Source organism: Mastigoproctus giganteus, chromosome 9 (genome assembly GCF_048544385.1).
Source record: "Mastigoproctus giganteus isolate SK-2022 chromosome 9, ASM4854438v1, whole genome shotgun sequence".
Lineage (NCBI taxonomy): Eukaryota > Metazoa > Arthropoda > Arachnida > Uropygi > Thelyphonidae > Mastigoproctus > Mastigoproctus giganteus.
The window spans coordinates 213,071,589-213,095,705 of NC_143583.1; the positions used below are offsets into that span (position 1 = coordinate 213,071,589).

General features: G+C 37.5%; 1 protein-coding gene across 1 annotated transcript; it reads right to left on the minus strand.

Moving 5' to 3' along the window:
• Positions 1 to 20,385: 20,385 nt before the first annotated feature.
• LOC150081107 (uncharacterized) lies at positions 20,386 to 21,669 on the minus strand. The gene has a single exon (XM_090380925.1). The coding sequence runs from the start codon at positions 21,667 to 21,669 to the stop codon at positions 20,386 to 20,388; it is 1,284 nt and encodes a 427-aa protein (XP_090237051.1).
• Between the last annotated feature and the right edge of the window lie 2,448 nt (positions 21,670 to 24,117).

A 24,117-nucleotide genomic window follows, 5' to 3' on the forward strand; every position in this document is an offset into this window, starting at 1 on the left:
AGATTAGTCAAGGACTCAAAAGGGTATTCCTACAATGATAAGACTTCAGTTATTCAAATTGCAGCACTTGGAAACCAGGCATCTGCAGGAAACTTTGGTTGAAATGTTTAAATGTCTAGAGTAAACTAAATGCTAATACCTCACTTTCTCAGAAAACACTCGTAAGGGAACAAATTGAAAATATTACAAAGATGATGTGCAAAAATTTGCTTTCAGCCAGAGGGATTGCTAGAACAAACTTCCATTTTGTGTTCAGAAGTGGATAGTTATTCAAATTTAAGGATGCATTTAAACTAATTATTAGAGGGATTGCACGCATGAGACGGATTGTATATTTATTTTGGTCGTTTATTCATTTATTTATTTATATTTATTTGTATTGTTTATATATTTATATTGTTTATTCATTTTCACTATTAATACTAATATAACGAGTGTAAAAAGCAACAAAATATATGCAATTAAATCTGTAAGACTTATTGGGTCCAGATTGTTTTGGCTCCTTTTTTTACTTTCATTCTATTGGAAGACGGGGAAGCAAATAGAATGTCCACCAAAACCACATTAGGCCTGAAGCACTGAGACACGATCTTGGAAAATGAATACCTACATACCATGATCATTTTTCATGATGATTTAAGCCTGCTGACAGCATTCACTGCAACTCCAAAACATGGCCAAATATATAAAGTTTCGATAGAACTGATAACATTTCAATAAACAGCTTATACAAACCACTGTGGGTTAGCCATTGGACCTTATTACATAAGGAATATAGTTTTGAAACTGCATTCAGGGATATAACATGGATAAGCTTATCCAGAGTTCCCTAGTGGAGATTCTTACATTTAATTGAGCTAAATACTATGAAGAGATATCTGGTTGACTTATCTATTTAAGGACATAATGTACAGATTTTAGTTTCTTTGGGTTAATTTATGTGGCTGCTGACCACACTGCATCATTGATTAAACATGCAATTAGAAATATCTTTCTAAAGTGACTATTGGACATATAATTTCTATTTTATTTAAGGATACACATGCTACTAATTGTAACAAGTCATTTTTATGTAGCTCGGTGTCAGTGACAATTTCCTTCTTTGGTGAAGGATGCGTTAAATTGTGTGCAATCGGCATGGGAAAGAAGAGTGAAAAATGATTCCCAAAAAGGGCATGGCCCAATTTATTGGTGTCGATTGAGAGACCAAAACGTTTGGAATATTGATTTTCAATACCATTCTTAATCAAAACCTGGAGGGCTCATGATGAGTTGATTGTCTAGTGCAGCCATTTCTAACAGGCATGCCAACTGATTAGGAAAACCTCCAATGAATTCAATGGCAGTCACTCTTGGGTGGTGCTAGTCTATAGCTTCTTTTAACTGTGTGTGACAAGACAAAATGTTAGGAACTGCTGGTCTGTTGTTTTAGGAAACCTTCCACTATATTGCTAATTGTGGCACTTACATTGACAGAATGCAACTGCTTATATTCCTCCATAGTTCCAATATTCTAGGATTAACGTATTCAGTTGGGTCTAATTGTAGCAATCGATATGTTGCTAGATATATGCATTGGCACACTTAATAAAGCACCTATCTCAATATTGTGTTTAGTCACATATTAATGGGAGTCAATATCTGTGAATTATCAATAATAGTAAGTTTCTAATCTACACCGATGAGCCGAAACATGACCAGCGAGTCATTATGCAAATCGAAGCAACTGCAGATGAACTATGGCACAAGTGTGGGTCGAGCCAGTATAAAAAACACCTGATACTGAACTTCGTTAATCAGTGTTACTCTTGTTCTTCAGATGGGAAAGCAGCAGAATTAAGCGAGTTTAAGAAAAATTGTAATGGCCAGATGACTGGGTCAGAGCATAATAATTTGTATTGAGGCCACATGCCTAAATATAAATTCATCTGCGGTGTTGTGTCTTATGTCTGTTAATTGTATGTGTTCTATGGTCAATTTGTCTGTTTGCTAGACGAAAAACCCCAGGGAAAATCTTGCTATCTATGCCTGAGACTGACTAACTCAGCCACAGAGTGAAATTGCTCATTAAAGTTCTTGGTGTCATAGATGGGATTTGAACCCGGGCCTAATCCACCGGGTGTGGGGAGGATGGTGATGATACCACTGTGCTACCCGTGCAGACAGAGCATATCTGAAACAGCACGGCTGGTGGGATGCTCACGGTCAGCTGAGGTTAGCACCTACAGAAAGTGGTCCGAGGAGGGGGAACCCACGAACTGCGAGCGAGGTGTTGAATGACCACAGCTAATCGATGCTAGAGGTGAGCGAAGGCTCTCCCAGATGATATGTGGCAACAGAAGGGCGACTGTGGTGCAACTCTCCGGTAATTGGAATGCTGCTGATGGGAGTGATGCGTCACAACATACAGTAGCTGTAGGCTGCTCCGAGTGCCCATGCTAACCACGGTTCACCGGTGACAGTGCCTACAGTGGACCTTGAGTGATTGAAAGAAGGTAATCTGGTCCAATGAATCACGTTTCCTGCTGCACGTGGGGCGACTGGGTATGTGTGTGCCGTTTACCAGGAGAAGTGATGGCGGCTGGATGCACCGTGCGACGAAAACAAGCCCATGGCGGTGGTGTCATGCTTTGGGCAATGTTCTGCTGGGATACCCAGGGTATAGTCATCCATGTGCCAGGCGTTCTGACATCTACCACCTAAACATCATTGCTGACCAAGTACACCTAAACATCATTGCTGACCAAGTACACCCTTACATAGCAACGGTCTTTCAGTAGGATAATGCACCATGCCACACTGCCTGAATTGTTCGAGACTGGTTCACGGAACATGAGGAAGACTTCCAGGTATTGCCCTGACCTCCAAATTCCCCAGAAATCAATCCCATTGAGCATCTGTGGTTTGTGTTGGAACAGCAACTCCGTTCTGCAGTGTCTCAACCACAGACCTAACAGGATTTAAAGGTTCTGCTGGTTATGTGTTGGTACCAGATACCACAAGACATTTAGAAATCTTGTAGCATCCATGCCTCACTGGGTACGAGCTGTTTTGGCTGCAAAGGAGTGGAGGACCAACATCATTTTAGGTAGGTGGTCATAATGTTTTGGCTCATTGGTGTATAACTCATCAATGCAGTAATAGCTTTAAACATCTCTCACTCACCCAAGGGCTCACATCTGCTGATAATGGGCTTGCCACACCCAGGTTCTTGAGCTGGATATCATTTTTCTATTTCTTGGTGATTCCCTTCTACTTTGGACTCTCTCTCAGGGTAATTCAGAATTTTTTTTTTTTTTTTGGCTGGTGCAGATATGCCTCAAGCTTCTTTGCACCATATAGCTAATAATATTAATTAATAAATAATAATAGCAATTAATGAATTAATACTAATAATGATGATAATAATAAGAGGTAATCAACACTAGGAACTATAGAAAATACATCGTCAAGGAGACCGGAGTGTTCAATGACACATGTCGACTATGCCACCTGGCCTTAAAAACGATCCAACACATCACCACATGATGCAAAGTGATCACCCAGACTGAATACACTCGTAGACACGGCCAGGTAGCCAGAATAATACATGAGAAGCTATCAAGGAAATATCAGTTGATCGAAAAAAGTGTACCATACCACAAGTACGAACCCCAGGTAGTACTAGAGACCCCAATCCACAAGCTGTACTGGGCCCGCGCCATAACGGATAAGACAATCGCGCACAACAGACAGGACATAACCGTTGTGGACAAGAAGGAAAAGGCTACCTATCTGATTGACATAGCGGTACCCAACATTGGCAATCTTCAGAAAACCCATGGGGGAAAAAACGAGGATGCACACGAATCTAAGACAGGAGATGTGGCATATGCAACAAGTAACAATCATCGTGTCAACCACGGGTATGGTGCCAAAGACCCTACATAACAGCCTAACAGTGATTGGTCTCCATGCGAACACCTACAAGGAAGTCCTGAAAGTCACAATCCTGAACCTGTAGGATAGAGTTCCTCGACCAATAGTAACACCAGACATAACAACCACCCTGTGTACTTGGTAGTAATACTCGTCACGAGGTGGAACCCCCAATAAGGGAAAAATAATATAAGAGCAATAATAATAATTTTTAGAAGACTAAATGCACAAGGCATAATATGTAATGGGTTGAAATTAACTATATAATATTGGTGTAAATACACCATAGTTAACCCATAAATGTGTAAAGGCATTGTTTGATTTATCTCATATTGTGGCTGCCTTCACAACGAGATACCAGGTATTGCATATACCTGGTAGTTAAACTTATGGGTAAACAATATTATATTATAATAATAATAATATACTAACTAAAATTATAATTGAAGAGGCAGTTAAGCCCTTTTGGGTAGCACAGTTGGTAGAATCGCCGTCCTCCCAACACCGAGTGGAAAGACCTGGGTTTGAGTCCCTTTGATGAAGAAAAGAATTTTTATGGGCCTTAATCACAACGTGGCTTTCTTAGTAGGTCTCCCGCGAGGACAGCAAGGTTTTTTTCACCCGGAAAATCGGATTTTTCGTCTAGCAAACAGAGAATCAACCATACAACACAGGCAATTTATGGACAGTATATACGGAGCAATATGACCATAGTCGCTAATGCTTCAAAATCCCAATAAGAACAACAATATGGACTAAGATGCGTTAAGGGCTAAAGCCTCAAGCTGCGAGCAAGTTTAGACTATGTATATATTAAATACAATAGCATCATTAATACACAGCCATTTCTGAATAAACAGAATATTTATAAGGTGGCATCGTTTTAAGTTATATCTCATATTATGAATACCTTCACAACGAGTTGCCATGATATTGCACTACTTCGAATAAGTAACGTTTCACCTAAGGAGAAGACTAATGTTACTTATTCTCAGATAAGTACCACCACCCAGACAGCACCGTTTCAGAGCTATTTGGCCCTTCTTCAGTGGGTGGGCAGGTACCCAAGAGATGCAATGATGGCAAAACAGTTATGAAGTATAACTGCACAATATGAGAGATGCATAATACACCTCAAGCCCTTCAAGTCCCCTGAAATTTTGGCCCAGGGAAGCAAAAGTAATTAATAACTTTAGAGCTCCAATTCAAAGAGTCACTCTGTATTCTTATAAACTAGGAATGCTTAAGGTAAATTGTGATCTAAATTGTAAATTGTTATTACAGAAATTCTCCTCTCGGAAAATTGTTGTAATAACAATATGTTAGTGATATGGGAGTAACAGTGCTGTTTGCTTTAATTAAGCTCTGAATTATAATAGTAGTAGTAGTAGTGGCATGTGATGCAAGAAAGCAAGTGTATGAGCTTATGCAGCATCAGTCGAAAAAAAAAAATCACACCATTCCCTCCAAATGCCTGTCCAGTTCCTCCTTAAATTTATTCAACCTATCAACTTCCACAACGACAGATGGAAGTTTGTTCCACCAATTAACCACCCGCTGGCTAAAGGCAAATTTCCGCACATCTATTCTACATCTGTCCTTTCTTAATTTGAACAAGCGTAGGGATCCCATCAGAATTCAACGTGTTCAACCCATTCAAGGCCTTATACACCTCAATCAGATCACCGCGCAGGTGCCTAGTCTCCAGCCACTGCAATTTGCAGAACTTAAGCCTCTCTTGGTAAGAGGATAGGGAATCCTCTTACCAAGGATAGGGAAAGGATTCTTCCCTGTCCTTCCCCCAAGGATAGGGAAAGGAAGAATCCTTTCCCTATCCTTGGGGGAAGGACAGGGTATTTAATAGGGAAGTTTAACTCAACACAAGTGCCTATGTACCTATTTTATGTTTTTTTTTGTTTCATTAAACATTATTGAATATGTATCTGCCTAATGTCATGTTCTATCACTCTACTCCAGTTAAGATTTAGATAGGGGGGCAAAGACAACTTAGTTGATTTCAATCCTTCTAAAATTCAGTCTTGTTTTATATCTCGCAAAAAGGATTCTTCTGCTCCTATGCTTATCTTTGGTGACACTCTGATTTCAAGGCAAAATGATTTATCTCTTTTGGGGATTACCCTGACTTCTAATCTCTCTTGGCACAAGCACATTACAAATATTGCTTCCTCTGCATCTAAAAAACTTGATTTTCTCTTTCGCTCTCGGCCTTACTTTGCTTCCAAACAGCTGTTCACTCTGTACAAATCGCAAATCCGCCCTACCATTGAATATTGTTCCCACATCTAAGGTGGTGCCCCCAAAACCTCTCTCAGGCTTCTGGATTCCGTTCAGAAGAGGGCAGTTAGGTTAATTAATGATTCATCTCTAACAGAGTCTCTCCACTCACTGTCTCATAGACGTTCTGTTTCTGCTGCATGCCTCTTCTACAGATATTTCCATGGGCACCCATCTTCTGAATTGGCTTCTATAATTCCCGCTCTCTCTTTCAAAACAGTCCAAACACGTGCCGCCAACATCCATTTACTGTCCACCTTCAAACTCACAGAACCAACTTTCATCTTCCTCGTTTATTCATTCAACTGCTGTTTTCTGGAACAACTTTCCTTCATACGTATTTCCTGAAAATTACAGTCTACAGAAGTTCAAGTCCAATGTCAACAAATATCTTCTTTCTTCTTCTCAACCTCCAACTCAAGAACGGTACTAAGTACTATAGGTTCTAATACCTCTCATGTTTGAGGTTTACATAAAAAAAAAAAAAAAAAAAAGATTTAGATACCTGAACCTGTAAGCAGTCAGTGGCCAAGGTAACCTAAGGCTAACCTAAATAACAATAGCTAATCAAACTATATATATAAATAATATAGCAAAAACAAACGCTTACACAGCGATAAACATTGCTCCTCTCCTAGGCCCAGAAATCGAGGTTTGAGAGAATCTTCCGACTTGCAGAGTCAGTCAGTCTCATAATATGGCAAACTCAAATTACTACCATAATAAGGACAGCAGTATCTTGATTAATCGGTAGCGGCTGGCAAGAAGGCAGGAAATTGGTGCCCAGACTCCTTGAGTCGACCTTGACAGCTCAGACTGGTGACTACTCTGTGGTGCGAAGTACCGTACCCTATTATACTGGAGGTTCTGATCCCGTGCACAGGTCACGGCATCAGAATTCAGGACCGAAATTCGTCCAGACCTCACTGACTACCTGTATCTGCCACATCTGTTGTTCTGGGAGTATCCTTGACATCAGGGATGACCATGTTATTAACGCGGAATATGTTCATATGTACTCACTAAATATAACTAACCATTACTTCTGATAGTCTGACTTGATCAGTCGACCAATTAACCTTTGTTACCCACGAGGAAGCCCTAAAAACCATGAAAATACAATGTCTAGGACTAGGTACAAACCTTTCTCACCGCAATGATATGGAACTATCACCGGAGCTACTCGACTTTTACTCTAGTCCAGGACAAGATGAAATTAGAAGAGTGGGCAACCCTTCATAAAGTGGGCTTAAACTCTTCTTTTAACGTGAATACGTCTTTAAATTAGGTCCGAAATAGGGGGGGGGGGGTCTACGAAAACTCTAGCGACAAAAAAATAGCAAGATTTGTAGCGCTTATATCTCGTAAAGTATAAATGATAATCTAATGATTTAAATTTTGTTGGATATGGGGTTTATGACCGTATCTAAAATGGTGGGTAGTGGTGGTGTGCAGCGGTGAGGGGGGAGGGTAGCGCTTGCGCGTAAACACTGAAAATGGCGACGCCGCGGCGTTTGGGTAGTGTACCTTTGGACTGCGAAGAGACAGGACGTTGAAATTGGTGTCGATTTGTCGATCTACAATATTATTTAGCAATAATAACCGATAAAATAAAATTTGCAAAGTTATAAGCCGATAAGTGTGCTGAGTTGAAGAAAATTTTCATAATGTCAAAAAATTGCAAAGGAAATATGAACAGAAATGTAAGAAACGTATGTCATTGGAAAGAAAAATTCAAAAGTTCAACTTGATGTACATTTCTACATCGCCCACTACTCTGGGCAACACTTGTATAGCTTTAACCTTTGTAAGAAACAGGGATGTAAATACTATGCCATATGTATCTTACTTCTCCTATCATCGGCCTTTGATAAATAAAATTATACTTCACTTATAACCACTAAGACTTTATTCATTTACACCTTACCCTTCTTCCTCTTATAACACAAAGACGGACTGACGTCTTAAACGATTGTGGTTGTGTCCCCGTACACAACACACCCCAATTTTTTATTATTTTTATATATTTTTTAATTTTCTACGGGAACCAAGTAGCATTAAAACTTTTTCCATATCAGGTGTAACTAGTGCAGCTGGTTCAGCGAGAATTACGCAGAGTTGAGTGTGATCTGGGAATCAGCGATAGTAACGTTTAGCACACAATTACTAATTACAGAAGCTGGCCTAAACTACACTTCAATGTGAAAATAATGTAGTAAAAGAAGAGCTTACAATTTTAGTATGCTAGCCTAAGCCAGTTCTTTTTCTCGCCATTTTTCAAAATTCCGTAGGAGTAAAAGTTACTGAAATGTATTTTTGTAACTGTTATAGAATTAGGCATGTAAGCAGATTTAATCCTGCATGTTTATTTATTCTTTTGGTATTATTCACCAAGACGTAGGCATATAGATTAATTGCGTATTATGCATTATTATTATTATTAGCTATATGGTGCAAGGAAGCCTGAGGCTTATGCTGCACTAGCCAAAAAAAAAAAAAAAAAAAAAAAATTCTGAATTACCCTGAGAGAGAGAAAACAAGAGTCAGAAGTAGAAGGGAATCATCAAGAAAGAGAAAAATGAAGATATCCAGCTCGGGACCCTGGGTGTGCCAAGCCCATACTTACCAGATGTGAGCCCCTAACGCTGTGTTGTTCCACTCGCGTGGAACAACACAGCGTTACAACACTGGAACAACACCAAAGATATATTTTTCTGGTTCACTTCAATGAGATGCCGACGTTTGCACAAACACCAATGAATTGCAATCAGAAAATTCATTGGTAACCTCTAGAAGCCGTCATTTTCATTGTCGCTAAAATCCAAATCATTTCTCTCTTCAAAAATTTCATGTGATCCGCTAAATTCTTGATTCTTTTTGTTCACCTTCGTTTTTCTTTCATATGTCCCAGAGTCGAATTTCCTTCAACTTCACGACTCTTAAATCTAGTCATGGCACTTAAGCAGATTTCATTCTGCACTTTTTTTTGTGTGTGCAAAAACTTAAGGACCAACACTATTTCTAAAGGTTACAACCACAATCAAACGGAACAGCCTGTTGCGATTTGCATAACTGTAGTTGTTCAGTAGAAAACTGGTGCAAATGCAAAAATTTTAATTGTGATGAGAGGGCTCACATAAACAGATAAAAGCAGCAGTTCAGCAGTTAAGCGCAAATTATCTCATGGTGAGCACGATTGTTACAGACGTTCGATTAGTTTCATAGTGTTACAGACAACGAAATGGCCAGTAGACAATATCTGGATGACTTTCCCCGGGGTTGAATAATTGGGAAGCTCGAAGTGCGAGGAGTGCTGCAGAGTTCGGTTCGCCCATAGCATCGTCTTCCGTGCGTGGTCGGCCTTCATAACAACAGGTACAGCTGTTCGAAAGACTAGTGGTCGTCCACAAAAAACAACACCACAAAAAACAATGCCCAATGATGACCACTATTTACAACTACAGGCCAAGAGGGACCGACACCAGACTGCAGGATCCATCGCAAACCAGCTGCACAGGAGAACAGGATGCAGGATATTGCGGTTTTTGTGGCCAGGAGACCACAAAGGTGGACTGTTTGCCCGACGGCCGTACGCTATCCCTTTAACACCTGCCCATCGGAGACACCGTTTACATTCGTGCATCGAACAGAAGGACTGGACAGCAGCACAATGGGGTAAGGTACTCTTTACTGATGAGAGTAGATTCAATCTCAGCAGCGATTCTGGACGTCAGCTAATCTGCCGAGAGGTTGGCACACAGAATCACCCTGCAAACATCACTGAAAGGGATCGATATGGCGGTCGAGGTGTTCTCATCTGGGGAGGCGTTATATTGGATAGACATATACACCAGAAACTGGAAGTCGGTACTGTAACCAGTGCATGCCACTGTACTGAGGTAATACTTCCCCATGTGCATCTGTTCCGAGGTGCGATTGGCCCAGAGTTCATGTTTATGGATGATAACGCCACACCCCCATCGCACTGCAGCTGTTGATATGCTTTTGGACAGTGAGAAAATTGTTTGTATGGATTGGCCTGCCCATTCGCTCAATTTAAATTCCATCGAACACATATGGGACACTCTGGGGAGAAGCCTAGCGGCATGTCCACACCCACCAGAAAATGTTCACCAGCTGAAGATGGCGCTGATAGAGGAATGGAAGATGTTGCTGAAAGAACTTATGACCAACATTGTTCTAAGTATGGACAGGCAGTGCAAAGCCTGCATCGACATTAGGGGTAGCCATATCTCCTACTGAGGACCACCTCTTCCCTTTATTCCATGTTTGGCAGTGATGCATCTGTATCACAGCAGCCAGTGCTATGTTGCCATTTTTGAATAAAGTCCCTCTGTACTGTGCTGTTTCCTTCATCATTTATGTACCTCACTCCTACAGAAGCTACAGGTGAAAACCTGACTGGTCCTTAAGTTTTTGCACACCAGTGTACTTTATTATTATGATGCCAGACAATTAAAATGCACTGAAGTTTTAGTTATAGTAAAGAAAAGCGAGGTCAAAATTCAGAGATAGGTATCCCTCCCAGACTGCTAGCGATATGCCGTGATTAAAGGGTGCTGACTCGGCCCAGTGTCGTGATCTCCTGACCATATAAAAACATCTGGCACGGTTACCATGTGGTGTGTGTGTCACCCCTGCCACTGGAAACATAAGGCACAGTAAGCACATGGTTAGGTAGTGTTAGGGTAGTCTGCACATGGTTAGTTCCTTTCTTGTGATTGGAACGTTTGGAATGGCTGATTGATTAGGAAAAATTTAAAAAAAAAAGGAAATGGCGTTTATTGTCATTGTTCTTGGCTGAATAATTCCAGGGGGTGTGGGGGTTGGAGCTCCCAAAGAAATGGGGGTCTGGGGATTGGCTGATTACAATTGTCATTTCCCAAGCTCACATGGCACTGGTGGTCAGCACGTGAAAATCACTTTATGGTTATTGTTTGATTTGTGTGGGTGTCCTGTTGCTTGCTGCCATGAAATATCCTTTGTCATAGGTATATTTACTAGTATATATGGAGTGCCTCCGTAGCCAGGTGGGAAGGAGCAGCAGTGCGTACCACGTGCTTCTTGATTAGACCAGGGTTCAAGCCCGTCATCACCAAATACGGAGGATGCGGATAGGTCAGGGAATGACCACCGCATATTCCCAGAGAAATATGGCCTTAGTTGCTAATGCTCCTAAAAACCAAATAACAAACAACTAGTATATATATATATTTTTTTTTTTTCGCGTTCAACCCTAGAGTAAATGAAGTTAATCAGTTGCACAAACGTTGGAGTGTTTGAAAAATGAAGGATGCAAGAGTGTGATTGAATGGTGCCAGAAAATGAATTTGATTTCATGTGAGTACAAATGTTTTCGGTGTGAAAGTCGAACGAGACTGGCCAAGCAGAAGGATCGTCCAGATGGTTTCAAGTGGGTCTGCCGGGTGAAAGGAGCCAATCCTCATTATTTTTTGCTGTTCCACATGCCATCCATGTGTCATTTGACATCCACCAGGCAAGGAGAGGTGGGGAACGCAGTGAGTGGGTGGAGTCACAACCTATCAATCACTGCTTTCCCCCTCTTCTCCTTGCTGCCATTTTGAAAGGGGTACCATCTCTGAATCTTTACCAAAAGTGACAAGTTAAGTGGAATCAGAAACAAAAGTTAACAACTTTCCATCACACTGTTTATTTTAGCAGCTCCCTGTCACTGTACTTCGCAGGTAGCACACAGGGATTCATAACCCCATATATTGGCAGAGGTGTATTGCAAAAAAAAATTGTACTGGAACACTCGTCATAAAAAAAATAGTACCAGAACACTTGTTCTCCAGAAGACTATATGATAACGCATCAACTATACAGTGACTGAATCAGGCTTCAGACTCACGGTTTATAGAACCAGTTCTAGGATTCAGCTAATGGCAAATCAAAATGCAGCATTCGCACGCATCACAGTATATCTCATTCGTTGGATCTCTTTATCTAACAAACTACTTTAGTAAGAAATGTTCAAGTTTCATTGCAAAATTTATATTTTTGTTTTTAAATAAATTTTTAAAGAAATTATTAATTTTAAAGATTACTATTAATATATATTTTTAGTACCAATGGGTAAAATAAATATTTCTCCCTCCCCTTTGATTATGCCATTGTTTCATAATATTAGGTGTATAAATTTAATGATTTTCTATTATGACATTTAGAAAAATGTACCGGAATGACGTTCCGGTCCGAATAAATGCTGACTGAATAACTGTCAACGATGCAAGGAACTTTTATGGGCTTTTTTTTTCAATTCCTGGCTGAGTTAGTAGGTCTCAGGCAAGGACAGTAAGATTAGCCCATCCTGGAAAACAGTATGATTTGCTGAATATCGTTCAGCAAATCATACAAACCAAACAGAGAATCCATGCAATTTACAAACATAATATACACAATACATGAGGGGGTAATTCTTGGGTGGCCATAATATGACATACTTTTGATGTGAAAACATCTATGACTACACTGGAGTAAAACTGATTGATAACAAAATTTTCTTATGAAAATTATGCAATTCATTGGTAACGAAATTTTTTTACGAAAATGATGTCACTTCCTCAATGGGCTTCCTAAAACTGTTTAAAATTATAAATGGTTTTGATTCAAGAACGCAACAATAAAACATTCACTTGAAGAAACAACAATCACTTTTTGCAGTAGTTTTTGGTTATGACATCATACTAGTATACAAATGGATTTCGCTAACTATGGAATTGTAAAAATACCAAATTTGATGTCAGTTAATAACCTATAAGAGTATTTTAAAGATGGCTCCAGCTGAGCATAATCGAGAGAAGTACGCAAGGACAAAAGCTTAAAAGCTACCGAAGAAGTCGCCCATGTCGACAAAAGAGCGAATTCAAAAAACACAGAGAATGAGAAAATAAAATGCAGTTTAATAAAATCTGCTTCTCAATATTTTGAAAAGCAGATTTTATTAAACTCTGAAAAATACATTTGCACCCCGTTACTCTATTTAATCAACATGACAGCAGTGACGTCATTTACGAAGTGACCTAATTTACATAATTTCCGATTCAGATTTTCGTCAAATATGTTTTCACATTAAATATCGTTCGTGCATACAGGGCACACACGGGCTGTTTTTTTTATGATGCTGGTCAGAAAAAAAATGTGACAGTACCACAGTTTGTTATTGTTATTTGTATTTTTTTTTTCAGGAGCATTAGCAACTAAGGCCATATTGCTCAAGGGATATGCGGTGGTCATTCCCTGACCTTTCCGCATCCACCGTATTTGGTGGTCACGGGCTCGAACCCCGGTTTAATCAAGAAGCGTATGCTATGCACTGCTGCTCCTGCCCACCTGGCTATGGAGGCACCCAGTACCACAAAAAAGGTTAGATTCGTGGAGGCTGAGTAAACCAATCAGCTCAGAAAGATGGAAAGAAGAGGCCTATGGTGTCCTGCCAATGATTTATCGAACATTTGCTTGTAGAGATAGGTCATAATCCCACTGTATAGGATAATTGTAAAATCACAGTTGGAATACTATGTTCAAGTAATGGGCTCATAAATGGATGTTGAAGATTAACATTGACAAATGTAAGGTATCTAGGTAGCAGTAATCGCAAATTAACGTACCAATTAAGGTACTACACTCAGGGTAGTGGAAAATGATAAAGAGTGGGGTAATTGTGCAGTCAGATAGTTCTCTGAACAATGTAGACAGGCTGCTAGCACAGCTCATGGGGTTTTTGTCAATGATATACAGGAACTTTGCTAGAAGAGATAAGGAGGTGAGTATCCCACTGCACAAGGCCATGGTTAGGCCACATCTTGAGTATTGCATACAGGTCTGGAGGCCTCATTTTAGGATGTAGATCTGCCTGAATGGGTGCAGAGAATTGGCAACAAGATTAGTAAATGGAACAAAACATTCTTGGTGTTACCAAGAAAGATATCAATCTTGCAAACTGCAGCATTTGGACACAAGGCACCTGCAAGGTGATCTGATTAAGGTGTTTAAGACTTTGAATGGACTGAGCAAGCTCAATGTTGATGACATTCTTTCTCTTACTCAAATAACACATGAGAGGGCATATATTCAAAGTGAGGAAGGAGGTTAGTTTGCAGGATAGATGTGTGGAGGTTTGCCTTCAGCCATTGGGTGGTTGATTGTTGGAACAAACTTTCATCTGTTGTTGTGGAAGTACTTTGAATAAATTCAAGGAAGAACTAAACAAATTGGAGAGAATAGATGGGTGTTGTATAAACTTGCTTTCTTGCATAGTGGCATATAGGCAAGAAATTTCTAGTATAGCGGCATATATGCCACTATACTACTACTACTACTAATAATAATGATGATAATAAAATACAGTGTGAGAAGCAGCTGTCATCTCGGAGCCCACAGGAACAAATGATGTGTGGCACAGCCCTAATACCTACCAAATTAACCACTGAGTTAAGAATGTTGTGTCTCATGACAATTAACATTTTAAATGCATCTATAAGAAGTAGTAGGGTAATATTTTAGTGCAGCAATTCCCCCACCCTTTTTATACTAAGTACCCTTTTTATTATTATTTTTGCTTCCACGGTTCATCTGACCATAAAAATCATTTTTATTAACTAATAATTAACACATTTTCCAATTTTTCCGCTATCAAAGCTCTAAATTTTGTCAAATAACAGAAATTAAAAGGGAAAAAAAATTGCAATCATGCACAGTTCATCTGTAAACCATATAGTTTACTGAATTAAAAACAGCTTGTGAATCTCCAGTACTACCTTCACAGAACACAAGTTGTGAACCACTTTCCTAATGTAATTGTATAGTGCAGTAAGTTCTTGGCCAAACACAAATGAATCTTATCTCTCTACCAGATTACCAGCAGATACAACAAACAGGGGCAGCTCATTGGTAGGCACTCCAGAACTGCAGCACCCCCAGCTTTTTAAATCTAAATACAGTACACAGTCATGGAGTTATATGAAATTTTATGAAGAATGTGAACAATGCAACGCAATGAATATTTTTATTAACAGGTCCCGCATATAGTATACTCATCCTCTATTTCCAATAATCATTTAAATAATAAATTAATAAAAACACAAGTTGTTTTCAACTTTGAAGTTTAACCATAGGCGAAACTGTGCGCTATGCAGTTCCACATTTAGGCCCCAGTGGTTGAGTCAATATTTAGTTGGCAGGTTGCCGATATGCAATTTTGGAGGTGATAAAACGAGTCAAAGGAATTGAAAAGTGAGCAGTGCCGATTTGAAAAGTGCACCAAACTTGAATGAAAAAAGTTATTAATCTATTTTCAACAAATAAAAACCGAAGAATGGATTTATTTTTAAATAAAATTTCGAGATTACCCAAGTCTCTGTTAATGGTAAATGTCAAGTTAATGTTTTGTAGTATTTTTAACTTGCTTATTATTATTACCATCTATGTCTACATGTCTTATAACCAAGGCAATTTAATGTAACTTTAAGAAGCAGCACCCCATACATCCGAGTCAGGAGCCGCCACTGCAACAAACCAAGAAAACTTAATAAGAATAAAATGCATCTACATTCAATGCTGTAGTTCTTTTCAAAATGGCATAATGCTATATATACTGCTTTCAACAAATTATATGGTACATTAAAGCTATGCAGTGTCAAACAGTGGTGCTTTCTGAAACAGCCATCAAAAAGCTATAGTTAAGTTTCAGATAAGCCCTACTCTTTATAAAAAGAAGCTTTAACCCACAAATTCATTTAATCCCTTTGTTTATCTAATCCATCCTAACTTCAAACAGATCTTAACAGTTTCTTTTTATGAGGAGCACAACTGCAGCCAGTAACAAGCTCTAATAACATGCAAGCTGTTCATGAGTTTATGCAAATTTTACATTATGGTATCAACAGTTTTGGCATTCTAAACACAATTCTATAGCATAGAAAAGGACGTTGTGTGCTGCTGTTTCTTTACAATATATTGCAGGTGAGAATACTACTTTAGCTGGTAAAGACATCAATGTTTTTGCAAGTTTAACCCTTGTGTAACTTGAATTTCACTGATACATAAAGTAACTGTAGTTTAATATGGCTTATCAATTTCACAAAAGTTTTTCCAGTGTTTGAAAAGGCACATTTGTTACAGTTATAAAATGCCACATTTGTCACAGTGTTACTCTATGATGATGCATGAATTCAAAATCAAGAACAGCAACTATAGTGATGGGTAATGCCACATCAGATGGTGGCGCCTCTGTAGCCAGGTGGGCAGGAGCAGCAGTGTGTAGCACATGCTTCTTGATTAGACCGGGGTTCGAGCCCGTGAGCCACCAAATACGGAGGATGCGGAAAGATCAGGGAATGACCACCGCATATCCCCGGAGCAATATGGTCTTAGTTGCTAATGCTCCTAAAAACCAAATAACAACAACATCAGATGGTATTTGCACTTTTATGATGTTTATTTGGATTTATAAAATCATCATTACCTATAAATATAAAATAAACTGCCATTTTACAATGAATAATTTAAACAGAAAGAAAACAAACCTAAACATTGGATTTTGTTAGCTACTTTGTGCCACAGAGCAGTCCTTTGCTCAAGCTCAGTGATCACTGTTCAGTTGGCTAAATTTCTTAACTTTAAGAGTGAATGAGGTTATAAATAAATTAAAGGAGCCTTAAATTATCACTATTTACATCTTATAATATAGAAGTATAAATTCAATACTGATTCAAGAACATTTTGCTTAGCAAAACTGAACTTTTTATGTAAATCTTTATAAATAAATCTTGATAAATTATCAAGAAAATAAGACTTCAAGATGAACATCAAGCATGATGCAATATTTATGGAATGAAATCTTTTAATTATTATGATAGCATTGGTCTGTTATTAACAATTAAGCAGTGCTATAATTAGTGTAACCTTCTAGCCTGTAAGTTACTTTTTCAGTTAAGATGGAGTTTTTAGCATCAATAAATAATCTAGTTGAAAGGTTTCTTTCTTTTAACTTTTTTTTCCCCAACCACTCTTTATGGGGATTTGATTCAAAAACTTTAAATTTCAAAACTGGATATCTTGTTATAAAGTGGCCACATTATAAAAAGGTGTTCCGGTTTGGCTTAGAGATAATCTGAAGGCTATACATTTCTTGGTTACATGTTTAGTTGAGGTGAGGAAAGAGAGAAATACAGTCAAACTTGATTATAATGAGTATGAAAATAATGAGATCACGACTGTAATGAGCAAAAAGCCATTGCAAACCTATAGTTATGCTTCAGAAAAGCCCTGTTTAAAAAAATTTAGTCTGTAACTGAATATACCACAGAAGAGAATACAGTAGCTATGGTTTCCAAACTATGTAAATGTATACTCCTTAGCTTAGCAATGATTTCAATGCATATTCCTTCTTCATCCGAAATAAATGAATTTGTGAACACATTCATTCATGCTCTCTCCTCCCCTGGTGGCCATGCTCCACACTTTGTAAACAACCACTGTAAACTGTCTGTTTGCAAAAAGGAAAATACTTTGATGAATTGGCAACCAGATCAAACCATTTTGCAAAAGGATCAGGTAAAGAGGCAGCAGCAGCAGATGGAGCAATTGGTCTGACAGAGCAGTACATATGACGTGTACAGGTATGTACTGCCAGTTACCTGCATATGTGAAAAAAATGTCTGTGTAGCAGAGTAAAAAGTTCTTCAGTGAAGAGAAAAATATAGTGAACAATATCCTTAAGTTTTTTAAAGATGAAGCAAGATTTTTGAGTTTAATTGCACCTAAAAGTCAACCTATAAGAAGAGATGCTCTAGGTACGGGTTTACCAGAAATAACAATTAAACAGATTAGAAAAGAATGTTCACTGCTGTCACACCTGAAGATAAATTAAAATCTCTGCATAAGAAGGAAAAATCAGTTGATCAGGTAGATAAATTCATTATTAGATGCACTATTCAAGAATTTTATAGTGTCAATAGAAAGGTGCCCACTTTAAATAAATTATTGCCAGTTAAGTCAGAAATTTGATTTTCCATTTGGGAAAACAACTCTGCATACAATTTTGAAACCAAAGGGGTTTAAATGGAAGAAAACAGAAGCTAAGCAGAAAGTCTTAATGGAAAGAGATGACACTTTTTTATAGCGAACAAAATATTTTCAAGCGATTATGCATTACTGCGATTCTGAGAATCTAGTTTTTTTTTTTTTTTTATATGGTTGGACAGTAATTTAACTTTTTGGAAGCATTAGAGGACCAATGAATTATCTGTAGTCATGGACTGTGGTCAAAAGATTTATTATAATGAGTGCAGGAAATATAAATGGTTTTATTCCAAACTCTACGCTTATACATAAAGCTGAAAACACAACTGGTGACTACCATAGCCAAATGAATCAACATAATTTTGAAACTTGGCTAAAGCAGCAATTACCATTAAATATTCACACAGGTTCTGTTATAGTTTTCAATAATGCGCTGTATCATAGCATTCAGCAACACAAATTTCCAAATATTTCATCATGGAAGCAAGATATTATAAAGTGGCTGGTGAGACAATGTATTATTTCAGCCTAGTATGCGTAAATGAGAATTATTAACCATTTAAACATTCCAAAAACATATACAGTGGATAGAATATTTCATGAGCACAGACACACTGCCTTAAGATTACTGCCATGCCACTGTGATTTAAACTGTATTGAATTAATGTGGACTCAAATGAAAAATTTTATTCGAAATAAAAATATTGAAGGAGATCTGAACACAACACATCTAATGGAATACACAAAACAAGTAACAGCTATCATAAATCAATCCAAGATACAGCAGAAATATTGGGAAACTGATTGTATTATTGAAGAATTTACTGCGTTTGTTTACTACAAATGAAAGTGAATCCAAAACTGAAATAACAAAACAGAAACAGATCAAGAGAATTATTAACGTAAGGTTTAGGCGCCTCCGTAGCCAGGTGGGAAGGAGCAGCAGTGTGTAGCACATGCTTCTTGATTAGACCGGGGTTCGAGCCCGTCAACACCAAATACGGAGGATGCGGAAAGGTCAGAGAATGACCACCGCATATCCCGGAGCAATATGGCCTTAGTTGCTAATGCTCCTAAAAACCAAATAACAAACAAACAATGTAAGGTTTTAGCATTTATTAAATACTAAAAAATGGGTTTAGGGCTGAATACCTCAGACCACGGGAAACTTACTATAGGAACAAGTTAGCGCAAAGCATCATTTTAGTTTCTAGTAAATCACCGAAGTAGGTTAAATGGCATCATTTTTGTTACGTTTCATATTGCGAAGGCATTCACAGTGGGTTGCCTGGTATTGCAATACCTCGAATAAGCAACGCTCAACCATTTTGGTTAAAATATAATGTTTTTAGAATAACACTACTCAACTACAAAGATATTTCAGTATTTTGCTGTATATAGTATTACTGAGCAGGATAAAAAGAATGAAAAATATTTGTATGCAGCATTTTTATACACCCCCCCACCCAATAAAACTACTCATGATATGAAAAATCTAGCACCTCACAGAAGGGGTAATACGAGATTAATAATTATATAATATAAGCTATCCAAATGCAGGTCAGTTTAGTGGAAAATGGTCATTCTTGCATTAATTAAGCCATTCTTGAATATCTTTGTCTTCAAGCACTTTAGGCAACATTCATTCCTTCGTTTCAGCAGTACCGCCAAGCTAGCAGTCGAAAATACGGTAAAAAAAAAAAAAAAAAAAAAAAACCTTAAATTGCAGCCATTATCAACCCACTGCAGGATGGAAGCTTCCTCAACAATTCATGCTGAGGGAAATGGACCATAATCTGCCACGCTGGTCCAGTGGAGGTTGGCAGATCGACCATATTTAGCAGTTAGGGGCTTGAACCCCGGTCTACTCAAAGAGCGTGTGCTACTGCACTCCCGCTCCTGACCACTCGGCTATGGAGGCCCTGCAAATACCATAGTTAGTTTTAAGTTACTGTTTATCTACAACCACTGAGATCTGAAAACATTTGGCAAAAAAATACAAGTATTAATATTATTAAAGTAATCCAAATTAATATGAAATTATACAGTACAGTGCAAATACAAATTTTTACTATACATATCATTTATTATTTCTTATTTAGTATATTACTGTTTAGGTGCATGAATTTTAAGGTGCTTGTTTCTACTAGAAGGATCTGAAAAAGTTTTATCACATGTGTTACAGCTATAAGGTCGTTCACTGTTGTGAATTCTAAGGTGTTTACGTAAATCTGAAGAATCTGAAAAGGTCTTACCACAGACTTCACACATGGAACTCCGATTACTCATGTGTATATTCAGATGGCGAGTCAAGTGAGAAGATTTTTTAAATGCTTTTCCACAATGCTTACATGCATGAGGCCGTTCATTAGAATGCGCCTTAGAGTGAATAAAATGATGTCTAGAAAGATGTGCTGCACTTGTGTAGGTTTTACCACAGAGATCACATATATATTGTTGCTTTGGTGCATGGATCCTAAGGTGCTTATTTCGGCTTGATGGATCTGTAAATGTCTTTTCACATATGCTGCAGCTGTAGGGTCGTTCATTGTTGTGAATTCTAAGGTGTTTACGCAAATCTGAAGAATCTGTAAAGGTCTTACCGCACACTTCACATATGAAAGCTCGATTATTGGTGTGTATATTATGATGACGAGCCAAATGAGAAGTTTTTTTAAATGTTTTCCCACATTGTCTGCAGGCAAAGGGCCGTTCATTAGTGTGCACTTTAAGATGTTTGCTTCGGCTTGATGAATCTGTAAATGTCTTTGCACATATACTACATCTGTAAGGCCGCTCATTAGTATGAATTCGAATATGCTTACGGAGATCTGAAGAATCTAAAAAAGTCTTTCCACAGATTTCACATATATATGTTCGATCATTTGTGTGTATGTTTAGATGTCTGTTCAAATGAGAAGAATTTTTGAATGCCTTTCCGCACTGCTCACAAGTATAAGGGCGTTCATTTGTGTGCATTCGAGAATGTGTAATTAAAGCTGACATACAAGAAAATACTTTTCCACAAGCTTCACAAACAGGAGTTGGTTTTGCCAGTGAATTAAACATTTCTGTAGGCTCTCTGCTGAAATCAGGATCCCAAATGTCATTAGTGCACTGATATCTTATGGTGGTGTGCACATGATAATGACTTTCCCAGTGGTATCTAGTTTTATATGATTTACCACACAAATAACAAGAGATACTAATTGCTTCAAAATGAATATCTTCTGCTTTACTGTTATCAGATGTTCCACTAGCAGATTTAACACAGATTTCAGAAGAGGTCTCCTTTGAATGTTCAAGAAACACCGTTTCATTGAAAGATATAAAAGCAGTTGTAGTAAACACGTTTTCTTTTCCTATATACACAGAAACAAAATAAGCCATTATTTTTTTAAATAAACAAATAAAAAGTTAAAGTCAAATCTCATAACAGTATACCTGTTTTTCAAAAAAAATGGAGTTGTGTCAACATGAGCAGTCTATATTATGAGTACACAGGATGTTTCAACATGTGGCCATAATGATTCAGGACTTTGACACAATCCAAAAAAAGGCTACATAAACATGTCTGAATCTACAGTTATGGAGCTATAGCTGTTTGAATTTTAAAAAATGACTTTAGAGTTTTATTGATAAAAAAATAATAAAATTTACTAAAAAAATAAATAATAAAATATAATAAAAATAACTAGTAAAATATTTATTCATACCAGGTATGTGTTTGCTTATTCTTATTTTTTTATTACTTTTACCACTGAAAACTCTGTAGTAGCCATTTTTTTAAAATTCAAATGGTCATATACTAGCTCCATATTGTTATTTGGTTTTTTTTAGGAGCATTAGCAACTAAGGCCATATTGCTCCGGGATATGCGGTGGTCATTCCGTGACCTTTCTGCATCCTCCGTATTTGGTGGTAATGGGCTCGAACCCTGGTCTAATCAAGAAGCGTGTGCTATGCACTGCTGCCCCTTCCCACCTGGCTACGGAGGCGCACTACTAGCTCCATAATCATTCACAATCAGACACATGTTTATATGAACTTTTTTCAGGTCCTGAAAATATTGTACAGCCCAATAAGAAGCATCCTATATGTTTGTATACATGAATTACTATTTTGTCAATTAAATTGTAATTGCAATTATTTTGGCAATTAAAAGTATTATTCACTTTACTATATGAAATGCAATAAATATAATAAGGGTTTATACCATGTTACATTAAACAGTTGTTTGAGCACATCTCAAATCAATAAATCTTAAACGAGAAGAAATATATGAAACAGATTATTACTAGGTTTTAACTGGTATATATTAATACAGCTGAACCTCAAATCGGAAATCCTGATATTAACTGATGTAATAATCCCTGCTCTCCCAATGAAAAAAAAACTGATTCTCAACCTTCTAATGGGAAATTCATGTGTTCCACTCTCCACAGCATACTGATTTGTTCCTTTAGCAAGTTTCCCACTATGTGCTCAAAGAGAGAGAGAGAGAGAGTTTGCGTTTGACGAACATTAAAAGAAAACTATTCAATAAATAGTTTTTGTTTAATTTCCTGAGACCATTAACCAAAAAAACTAAATTTTATCTACCACAGAGCTCATTTAATCTACCACATTGCACGTGTTACAACTATGTTTTCCCACAGTGAATCCTATCAGTGGACTGCAAGGCAAATTATGCTGCTGTTGAAGATGGTTCACCATCCTCTTGAATGTGTTGCAACCATGTTTCAAGCAATGAACTCCCATGACTTAACTTGCTTGTAAGCAAGGGCCAAGTGATGCACTAAATATTGCCAAATTAAGACCAGCATAAGTGGATATCAAGTTTTTAACTTTTCTTCCCCCACACAAGGAAAGAAAAGTTAAAAGCAGCAACTTCCCCACTGGTCATTGTTTCCATTTGTCATCTTGAATTTATCAGTGCTAAACCTCTTGCCATTTTCCATTTGCCTAGGTCAAGAGCTTGAAATGACATACCTTGATTAATGTCATCAACACCATGACCATCCCTTGTGCACCTATCAATAAAATTATAACAATTTGCATGTGTCAGTTTAACTTTTGATAAAATATACGTGTTTAATCTTGTTTTTATTCCAAATATTGATTACAGTTGTTAATATTTTCCAATTCAAACACCAAAATATCTAAATTTGTTAATTCAAATATAACTTTGTATAACAGGCCATTCAGCTTCATTGTATCACATATTTTAGTATAAATAAAAGCAGGATGACAAAATCACATATGCTGCAGGCCAATAAACAAACTAAATAATTAGAATATAATCTAAAAACATCATTATTAAGATTGAAATGATTGTCACCAATATATATTCTTTTCTCCTTAATATTTTGAAAATTGCCTTTCTCCCAACCCCCCAAAATTTACAAAGTGGTTTTCAGTCATGTGACAATAAGAAAATGTTAAATTTTATTTTGAGGAAAGCATTTTTTATTTTTAAAGTGAAATATTTAGTCAGTGAAACAAATATTTTAATCTGCTGTGTTCCCTTGTTTGTATCATCCCATAAAAATAAAATATGCCTTCATCACACTAAGTTTTGTGTTTATAGGTATGGAACCAAAGTCATACATATAATACAAAAAAGGAGCAGATTTAAATAACTATTAAAGATTTCATAGAGCTATTCCTTCCACAGTGCCTTTACTAAGGCAGAAACAAATTTTATTTTTAAAAACAGAAAATACCAAAGATGGCATAAGAAGCAGACAGCCATCAATAATATGAAAAAAGTCTTCAGAACTTGCAGTGCATTATTCTGCACTCTGAAAATAGTGTGCATAATGATTAACTGATGTA

Excerpts from the sequence above, each read along its gene's own strand:
- LOC150081107 (XM_090380925.1), bottom strand. The coding sequence starts at position 21,669 with ATGGCTTATTTTGTTTCTGTGTATATAGGAAAAGAAAACGTGTTTACT.